The sequence below is a fragment of the Humulus lupulus genome, chromosome 8, assembly GCF_963169125.1.
Source record: "Humulus lupulus chromosome 8, drHumLupu1.1, whole genome shotgun sequence".
Lineage (NCBI taxonomy): Eukaryota > Viridiplantae > Streptophyta > Magnoliopsida > Rosales > Cannabaceae > Humulus > Humulus lupulus.
The window spans coordinates 66,531,581-66,542,495 of record NC_084800.1 but is presented as its reverse complement, the minus strand read 5'-3'; the positions used below and the strand labels follow the sequence as shown (position 1 = coordinate 66,542,495).

At 34.2% G+C, this 10,915-nt stretch overlaps 1 protein-coding gene across 1 annotated transcript; it reads right to left on the bottom strand.

Moving 5' to 3' along the window:
* Positions 1–474: 474 nt before the first annotated feature.
* On the bottom strand, positions 475–2,438 carry LOC133795531 (uncharacterized). The gene is made up of 5 exons (XM_062232981.1): positions 2,298–2,438; positions 1,761–1,854; positions 1,030–1,104; positions 869–938; positions 475–661 (listed from the first exon to the last, which is right to left on the bottom strand). The coding sequence occupies exons 1-5, from the start codon at positions 2,436–2,438 to the stop codon at positions 475–477; spliced, it is 567 nt and encodes a 188-aa protein (XP_062088965.1).
* Between the last annotated feature and the right edge of the window lie 8,477 nt (positions 2,439–10,915).

Sequence of the window (10,915 nt, the reverse complement as noted above, 5' to 3'; positions counted from 1 at the left end):
AAAATAAAAATATATTTTTGTTTTATGTTTTTTAATTTTTATAAAATAAAAATGCATTTGGTAACCATTTTTGTTTTATGTTTTTTAAAAATAAAAATAAAAATGTGTTTGGTAACTTTTATTTTTATTTTTTGTTTAAAAATAAAAAATAAAAAACATATTTGGTAAACATTTTTTTTAAATGTTTATTTTTTATTTTTATTTTCTAAACTAAAAAATAAAAATATTTTTTGTGACCACTATTTATTATTTTAAAATAAAAAATAAGAAAATTATAGTAAAAAAAGATCATATTAATAATATCCAAATAATCTCAAATTTCAAAACTTAATATCTATCCATGAGATAACACAAAATCAATAAAGTCTACATAGTAAAATAAAAACGTATGAACTGATAATTGTCCAAACTTAAAGTAAAGTATTAAACGAGTCATAACAAATCAACTAATGTCTTTACTCAATCTCACTATCATCAACTAGCTCTCCATATATGATCAGCAATTTCATCACGAACATGAGCCATTTCATGTATATGAGTTCTGGAAATACTGAACTCTACATTATCAGTCAAAGTTCCATTCGTGCTTTGTAAAGTAGTGGCTTGTACTTCAAAATTTTCTTCACCTCCATCAAAATATACATTTGCTTCTGCATTTGTCCTTATAAAATTGTGAATCCCACATCAAGCAATGACAATGTACTTTGGTATTCTTAGATCATATGAAGGCATTTGCTTTAGGATCAGAAAGCGAGCCTTCAATACACCGAAACACCGCTCAATGACATTTCTCAAGGAAGAGTGTCAATAATTGAAAAGCTCATTTTTTCCTATGGGATTAAGATCTGTGTACTGGCCCAAATGATACCTTTCCCCTTGATATGGCGAAAGAAAATCAGACATGTCTGTATAGCCATAATCAACAAGATAATATTTTCCTAATCTAACGATAATTCATGATAGTCTTTACATATAGATATTTAATATAAAATAATGCCAATCAACATAATAAGTTTGATAAACACTTACCTTGGGGCGGCATTGGAAATCCATAATCTGGGTTTGTGGCACATTCTAGAAGAATCTGTGCATCGTTAGCTGATCCTTCTCATCTAGGGACAACGTATGTGAACTTCATGTCAAATGAACATACACACATAATGTTCTGAGTTGTATCCACTTTCCGACCTCGATATGGTATTTGTTCATCAATTGGAACATGCACAGAAATATGAGTCTCATCTATAGCTCCAACACAATTCTAAAATACAAAATAAATGATTAGATTTTTTTTATTGAATATTGAAAGAAAGGAAAAAAAATATTTCAAATTTTTGTACCTTAAAAAATGGATAGTATCTTGGATCGAATCGAATTTGTGGAGTTACATCAAATGAAGGTGGAATAATTAGTTCTTTGGATAGACGACATATTGTCTTCAAAACCTTCATAAAATAATGAGATGTGGTTCAGGTGGAATGCTGAAATCGTTCATCAACCACACGATGTCGTTCGTTATGGCCAATCACAAATAAGAACATAGCCACTTGTTCTTCAATAGATAGATTTCATGAGTTTTTCAATAAAAATATTTTCCTTTAGAACACCACAAAATAGTTTGAAGACATTTTTGTTCATTCTGAACAAATCATAACACCTACTCCAATGGCCGTGCAACACTTCCATAACATATTCATGGCCTGAAAGAGCTGAATTTCTACAAGGTTGCTTAGATAGATATAATTGATTATATTCCTCACGGGCAAAATATAGCAAAATCTCTCCAAACTCATCATCTGAATCGTACAGTAAATTATCCTTGTTGAATCGAGCAACGTTTAAAGACATTTTATCCTGATAGTAGAAAAAACTTTTAAATTTTACATTCAATATATAAAAATATATAAACACTCAAAGTCAAAGTCAAACCATAAAACAAAATAAGCAAAACAAGTCATCTAGTCAATAGCTAACAAAGTCATCCAGTCAATAACTTAACAAACTCATCAAGTCAATAGCTAAACAAAGTCATCTTGTTCACAACTAAACAAAGTTTAAACTTTTCACTTCAAATTTAGCAACCAATCTATTCTTCTATGCTCTGACATCTTTAGAAACAATGCTCTGGACACCTCGTTCTCAAACTTCTCAATAGCTTTTGTGTATACTTATCCACTAATTCCATCAATTTGATTAAGAGATTCAACACTCTCATCCAATAAGTAATGTGATGCAGATGTTGCCATTGACCTCTCTATCAATTATCTCTTTCACTTTGTAGTTTCATTATATGTTGCCAGTGCATCTGCCAAAGCTGATGAGAACTTTGCTCTTTTTACTGATCGAAAGTTCGAAGTGGTTGTTGATTTACCTCTTCTTTTGCTACCATCCTCATCAAAACCACTTTCTTCATTCCTTGTAGAAGGACTTATTGACATTGCATCATTATCTACATCATTAGAAGGACTTCGAGTTGAATGATGAGCATTGGAACCAGTTGCAGTTGTAACGCCCCAACTCCTGGGACCGTTACGGTGTGCCTTGTAAATAGTGCTAAACTCGCTAATCGAGTCGTTTGGCCAAAATCGTGAACTAAGTGTGATTAGCGATTTAGGGATTAAACATTTTGGTTAAGATGTAACGTTTCACTAGAACGTTTAATATATACATTGGAATCCCGAAAATATAAGTTTCAGAGTTTATTACATAAAATATTTACGACAGGCCGTTCTAAGCGGCAAAACAGGGTTCAACCCTAGTTCCACTTTAAACCTCGGCCGTGGCGGTCGAGCAGTTGCATATGTACACGTCATCACCTAAGCTCTCCAACTCAAGGATGGTCCAGCTTCCTCTTGCCTTTACCTGCACCACATAGCACCTGTGAGCCAAAGCCCAGCAAGAAAACATAACACTTTTCGTAAACATTAACAAATGATTATCATTATAATCACACTGAATATAAAGCTTTCAAGCCAATGGGTGAACATCACATGATTCTAGCGGGAGAGTGGCTGCTAGGTAAGCCACCAGCCTCCAAGCTCTGTTTTCTAGCGGGAGAGTGGCTGCTAGGTAAGCCACTAGCCTCCGAGCTCTGTTTTCTAGCAGGAGAGTGGCTGTTAAGTGAGCCACTAGCCTCCAAGCTCTGGTTTCTAGCAAGGGAGTGGCTGATAGGTAAGCCACTAGCCTTCAAGCTCTGTTTGTTCATCGACCCTCAGGGTCGGTCAGGCATTAATGCTCCTTGAGTCATTCAATGCTGGTAGTCGATTAGATCTAATCTCTGTTGGCTTGCGTGATTCACGCTAAGGCCGTTCTGACAAATAAATCAGCGCTACCTGACCTGTGTCCAGTATCACTGCCGAACCTGACAAGTAAGTCACAGCTTCACAGCTGATACTAACACTTTTGTCGATTCTGACTGAAGAGTCAGTGCATACACAAGTAAGCAATGCTTTCAACATATATCATATGCCAGTTATCCAAGAATAGGGCATTCAGCATGCTTACTAAACAGTTGCTAGCATAATCGTGATCATGCACAAACTCAGAGACTCAAGCTCTGGCCAATCTCATATTCATCATTCACGGCATGCCCTAATCACATGTTTCTCGTGCATTACATGCATCACACTTAATCATCCACCATGCCTCAACAACAGACATATGCAAATGGGCAAAATCACCAAGCATTCATTATGCTATCAATGTTTACATTTAAACATCCAACATGCATCAATCATAGCCATGCATGTCATACTCAATAGCCAACCAACATGCATCATAATAACCATGCATGTCATGCTCAATAATCAACCAACATGTATCCATAATAGCCACGCATGTCACATATACACAGGGTGCAGTTTTCTTACCTTGGGTTCGAGCGAGAATTAATAAAAGAAACGACCTTTGAGAACGATCAGCTTTTAATCCTTTAGCATTCACCTAGTCATAACCAAACATAAAACCTCATCAAAATGAGTAATTAAATACTTCCAAACCCAACCCAAGCCTCCGGAACATCAAATCCCACTCAACTAGGTAGTAGGATCGATCCTAGGCCCTTAGAGTTAAGTTTCCATCACAAAAACACACTTTTGGGAAATTTTTCCCTTAAGGGCCGCGGCCCTACATGGACCATGCCGCGGCCCGCCCCCCTGACAGAGCCTTCACCACCTTCTTCAAGCTAGGGCCTTCACCAACTTTGCACCAGCCATTTTTCTTCGTTTTTCCACTTCTAAAACCTTCCAAAAACCCATCTAAACATCTCCAAATCATCAAATCAATATTACCAAACTTCTCAATGGTCCAAAACCACCAAAACCTGAAGCTCAAACCAACCAAAAACTCAACAATTCACAAAGTCCAATCCTAAGCTTAAAAACTTAAGAAACTCAAAACTTAACTCAAAAAAACAGAGCACACCTTAAATTCATAATTGAAACTCACCTCAAACATGGTTTTGAATCCCCTTTAATGGCTGTGACAAGTTCCCTAGCTTCCCCCTTTGATCTCCAAGCCTAACTCCTCAAGGTGGCTCTCAAAATTCAAAGAAAAGGATGAAGGAAAGTTTGTACGGGAGAGAAAGGCAGAAAGGATGAGGTTAGGCTCTGTTTTGCTCTGCTTCTACAGCCTTCCAAACCCCCAAAAACTGTTATAAATCCTTAAGGTCAAAAGACCATAATGCCCCTAGACCAATTTAAAAACTTCTAAACACTCCCAAGGGTAAATTCGTCATTTCCAACCTATACCGTTAATTATAATTAACGCTCTCCAATTCCCGCTAATCTCCACATTCTAAAATACCAATAAATCACATCCCATTACCCTTTAATTCCCAGTAATGCTCTAATCATTAATATCACCTCGAGACTCACCCCGAGCCTCGAACTTAAGCCCGTTATGACTAGACCGAACACTTACATCTCATGATCGTCTCATGTCGAAAAGCTCGAACCAATCCACATACAATGTGGTAAAATTAATTAATCTCAACCATGCACCCAAAATATACAATTACGCCCACAGTGGCAAAATTACCAAAATGCCCTTGCATTTAAAATATGAGCCCATATGCATGCATTCACCATCATATAATAATATAATTCACATAAACATGCATATAATCATTAAATATCATAATAAATCAATTATGGCCCTCTCGGCCTCCTAATCAAGGTCCTAAAGCTTATTAGGAAATTTGGTGCATTACAGCAGTAGTATCACCAAAGATAGTGCATAATTTCTCATAAAACTTACAACATTTCTTTCTAAATCTTTTAGCAGACTTGTTAACCTACATGAAATGAAATTATATTGATAAAATATACCAATACCTATTAAAATAAAACAAGCATAAAATCCATTTTAAATAAATTTTACTCGAATAAGTTTATCCCAAACTTCATCAGTCGCACTAACTTCTCTAGTCACTGCATTGTATCCCACACCAGTCTCTTCAGTAAAGACTTAAAATCCTTATGCTTTTGCTTTAATTGATTGTATTTGTTCCTTAGTTGCATATCACTATAATTTCTTTTTGCTCGTGCACAAAGCTCTTCCTTTATATATTTCCATGATTGTTTTGTAAGGGTTATGATATTCTTATTTCCCTTTAAAACTTCTTCTTCCATAAGTTCAATGAAAATACCTTAATAATAGAAATCGCCATTACTAGGCTCTGTTGCTTGAGAAAGGTGAGGAAGACGCCATTACTGGGCTCTGTTGCTTGAGGAAGACGAGAGAACCAAATGAAAATACGTTTTATTTTTTTTAAAGCTTCAAAATTATGTTTTCAAAATTTAATTAATTTTGATTTTAAATAAAAAAAATGAAAAAATAATCATTTTTAAGGGTTACCGAACGAGCCCATATTTTTCATCTACTTTTGAAATTAAAGAAAATATCTAATTTTTATCTAAAAAATTTTCCGAAAAATTATCTCATTTTCATCTAATTTTGAAATTTAATAAAATATTAATTTTCATTATTTTGAAATTTAATAAAATATATAATTAAGAAAATTGTGTAATTTCCAAAACATGTTTCTAGTACAATTTTTAGAGGTTTTATAGATCTAAATAAATCACTTATAAAAATTGAATCACACTAAAAACAATGTCAAAACAATCAAGTTTTTAGCAAAAACACATAGACCCTAACACATGCTTCTAATATATGCAACCATCCAATTTTTAACAAAACATGTCAAAAAGGCCAGTTGTTGGAAAACACATATACATGATCTTGCTTATTATTATGTGATTTCTAATTTATCAAACATAAATAGAAATCCTAGAACATTCATCTATTGAAATTAAACAATAAAACAGAGAAAAAGTTACAGATTACTTACAAATCTAGAACATGTATCTATTGCCCACACTAGTTAGGCTTGATCAAAGATTGGCGAGGAAGATAATATAATTAATAGAAATAATCACTTAGAATTGAGAGCGACTTAACCTATGGTTAACGTTGTGACACTAATTAGATTTGATAATAACGATACTTACTTATCCATCAATAATCAATGTCAGTCATAGTCCGGTGTAACTACATACATCGTTTCTAATCTACTTGGTCAATGTCTTGGATAAGACACTACACCATTGTGTAAGTAGTCATATCGTAGATTACTAAATTAATGAAAATCTTGTGCAATGATTCAATCTTAGGACTAATTCTTTTGAACATATAATTATAATTATAATACACTATGACCTTTAGTTACTATAATTGTAACTAGTTACACATGTTTAGGATTTTATAGACGTTTGTATTAAATAAATAATCATGTAATAAAATACGTGAGCAATGCACTTGATAAACAAAATGATTTCTATTCTTTATTGATAATAAAATGTGTTACATAAGAAATATGATTTTACAAGGGCATAAAACCTAACATCTAAGGATGCCCAAAAAAGTTGGGAGCATTTAGAGGTGTTTAAGGTTAATTTTGAGAATTTTGATCTGCCTAGGTGGCGTTGCATCCCCTAAAACCTTAGAGTTTTGACTATGCCCAGTAGGTGATGCATGGTCTATAGACAGGCAACACATCGTCTGTCGTACGTGTCTGTACAGACACATGTTTTAAGCTCCAAATGATGTGTTATTTACAAGTTCTAATCATATTGGTTGGACTTAATGACATGCCTACACTATAAAAGAGTTTTCTTAGAGCTTTGATAGACTTGATCACTCTTTGAAATCTCTCTCTAACCTCTCTCTCTCTCTCACTCACTCTCTCTTTAGCTCTCAAGATCATAAGTTTTCTCCAAAAAATTCATATAGAGAGAAAGTCTCAAGCATCCATCATCAAGGGTTAGGAAATTGAGAATTTAGACAATGATACTTCTCGTGTATAAGTCTTGTTTTTTTTTTTTATTCTCATCAAAGAATAAGAAATTTCAAGTGGTTTTCTAATTAGGATTTGAAGCTTGCAAGATTCAAGAGTTTTGTTTCAAGTGGTGGGATTGAACTCATTGTAGATTTTTGGGTTTAGGTGTTGAATTAAGGCCAATGATGTATATACATAAGTAAAATCGAATAATCACATCAGATTATACAAAACTAATCCATGGACAATTTGATGCTAGTTGATATATGATTTGTAAGTTGTAAATAATTATTTATTTTTGTGTTTTTATTCTATTTTAGTTAGTATCTTTAAAACTTAATATATTTTCTTTTATATAAGTTTGGTTTTGGATTTTGTTTAGGTATTTTGGTTTGGATGAAAAGGCTTGATGCAAGGGGGGAAATCATATGTAACCTTTCTTATTTTCATTTAAAGACTTTATAATTTTCATAATAATTAAACATTGTTATATGGGACACCTATAGAATGAATATATACGACATAATACTATAAGTGAACTCCACAATAATAAATTCTATAATAATAATAATAATAATATACTATAAGAATTATAAATTTAAATGATTTAATATTATTTATTACGGATAATTTTTAGCATCTATTTAATATTTTAATTTTTTTGAATAAATTCTTTTGAACCAAATAAAAATAAGAGACCTGACCTTATAAATCCTAAGTTGTGAGTGTTGACTGTGTTTTTAGCCAACGACGTGAGAACGTCAAATACGACAAACCTTCAAGAGAATTTAAATAACACAGACAGTTTAATCAAGAAAGTAAATAACACACAAGATTTTTATAGTGGTTCAGCCCCGATCAGTAGGTAATAGCCTAATCCACTTAGAGTTGTGATTATAGATCTGTACTCAAGATCAGATGGACTGAGCCCACTGAGTTTCTTCAGTACAGATTGCAAAAATACAAGAATCCTTTCAAATACCATCACTTTCTCTCTCTAGGATACTCAGACCCAAATTTTCCCAAAAGTCCAGAAAGAAGAAGCAGAAGCCCCTCTCTAATCCCATAAGCCTTCTATTTATAGGCTTAGGGTCATACATCTGATATCCCCTAGAATCGGGGTATTTTATTATATTTATTACATTTAAATTACAAAAAACATTCAAAATGTAACAAAACCCCCCATTTGTGGGAAGAATGAGGGATTCCCGTGTATCTTGTTGAAGTTGTTTCTGGGAATCTTGACTTAGTCCTCCTCTAGCTAGTTGATCCACCTCACCTCCACTCTGGTCGATCATACGCATGCTGGTCGGACATACACTTGCTGGTAGGACATGCAAGTGCTGGACATGCACTTCTCTCCTATAACATGACACTCTCCTCTAGCATGCCATTTCTTTATTTGGATAACCATGCACTGGTTGGACATATGCGTAAAGACCAAATTCTTGGTCTCTCCTCGGACCACATCCTTGGAGTCTCCTAAGACCACTCTCTTGGGGTCTCCTAGGACCACTCTCTTGGTTCTCCTCGGACCAAAGTCCCTTGGGCTCTCCTCAGACCACATCCTTGGGATCTCCTAGGATGCACTCTCCTTAGCTCTCTTCGGACCACACCCTTGGGATCTCCTAGGATGCACTCTCCTTAGCTCTCCTAGGACCACCCCCTTGGGGTCTCATCGGACCACACCCTTGGGATCTCCTAGGATGCACTTAGCTTGGTTATGACATCTTTCAAGCAGTCCAAACTCTTCACCAGTCTACCGGGTCACTTTATCACAACTCTGAGGAGTCAATGTATTTATTGACTATTAATCTGTCTTTTATTGACCATGCACTGCCACTTGTCACCTTTATTGCCACATCATTGATCTCCAATTTTTGGGGATAACAGTGAGCAACAATAATCTGAAACCTCTATATTCATACTTTTTATTTAAAAAAAAAATTAGAACTTTCAATGTGATATATTTTCTTACTAAGAGTTTTCTTAGCACAAAACCCTATATATGACTATAGTCCAAACTGACAACAATGGGAGAGGTGTGGGTGTTCCATCAAACTGATCCCTCAAACATTATTATGTCTGAAAATCCGTCTGAAATGCATGCATGTATTCCTAGTAGTGTATATAACTCTAAGATAGCGTTATATTTTTTCATATAATATAAGGTTAGATTAAATAATGTGACAAAATGTGATTTGTCACACCTTGTAACATATTATTGAGAGTCACAAAATTGGATACATGTGTGTGCCAAAATATGATATATTTTGGAGTTACAAAATCAGTTACAAATTTGTAACTCCCAAATACTACCCAATAATGTTTTGATTGTATGTTACGCATTTGAGATTGGATTTCACAAAGCCTTTATGAAATATGGCTGTTGGAGACATGTTTTTATCTCTCATTAAGTGTTTGGAGGTTACAAAATCATGTGGGAAAAAAATTGGGACGTTTTGGAACGTTTTGGAAAAACAACATTTTTGAGCTGAAAATGACCTGTGGCCGCGGCTTGCGGAACAGCAAGCCACAGTCGCGGCCAAGCATGCTAGTGGCCGCGACTAGAGATGTGTTCAGCCAATTTTCAACCCTTTTTTTCACTTTAAACGGTTCTAACACCCCAAGTAACAACCCAAACTCCTTTTTAATTCCATAAACATCCAATTAATCATTGGTAACAGCCATGGAGATTGGTGGAATTTGAAATTCAAATGGTGTCTCAAAACTCTATAAATAGAAGCCTAATGCTCACTTGTAAGACAACTCTTTTTCTATCCACTAGAGAACTTGGCTAAAAATACATCAAAATGCTTGATTATTCCAGAGAGATATTTCCAATATTGAGAGAGTCCATTAGTGCTTGAGATAGGGGGAAATAAGCTTTTGGGCAAAGGTTGTAAACCTGGTTCAAGTTGGTGATCCCCAATGCTCTTCACTTTGGTTGTGTGAGTGAGAATGTTTTACTTTTTTGTCCTTGTTATTTCTTCTACCATTGTTTTTATCTTCTATTCTTCTATTTTATCTTTACATATTTATTTGTATCTGTAATGACCTGACTATTTCTAAGACCTCATCGTACCATTAAAAACTACTAAGACATAACTACTAATTTGAATACATACATAAGAAATAACATATCTTTATTTAAAACCCAAAATATTATGCCAAATACAAAGTAAAGTATGAAATATAAAATACGGCATGGGTATCCATTGTTTAGTACATAAAAACATAAAAACATCATAACTTTAATCAAATGTTTAAAAACTAAGTGCGGAAATAGATAAAGGCATAAATCAAAAGACTTCATCCTCGATCTTCCAGCAGTCCACTCAGTCCAGTCATCCTCAATACACATGCCAAGCTGTCACGAATCCTTCCCGCCTTCTATATTCATTTTCTTGCATCATGCTAAAAAGAAAGGAATGAGCTTAATGCCCAACAAGGAAAATCTACTAACAACATATATCATAAATCATAAACATAAGACTATATTATAAACATATACTATAAACACATATGACTATAAAAACGTATATCATATAAGACTACAATATTAATGGTCATTAA

Bases quoted from the DNA above. Each gene is read 5' to 3' on its own strand.
- LOC133795531 (XM_062232981.1), bottom strand. From the start codon at position 2,438: ATGTCAATAAGTCCTTCTACAAGGAATGAAGAAAGTGGTTTTGATGAG. The intron at 1,855-2,297 runs GCAACATATAAT...TTCTACTATCAG, and splicing joins CAGCTTTGGCAGATGCACTG to GATAAAATGTCTTTAAACGT. The intron at 662-868 runs GTATCATTTGGG...CAATTTTATAAG, and splicing joins TCGCCATATCAAGGGGAAAG to GACAAATGCAGAAGCAAATG.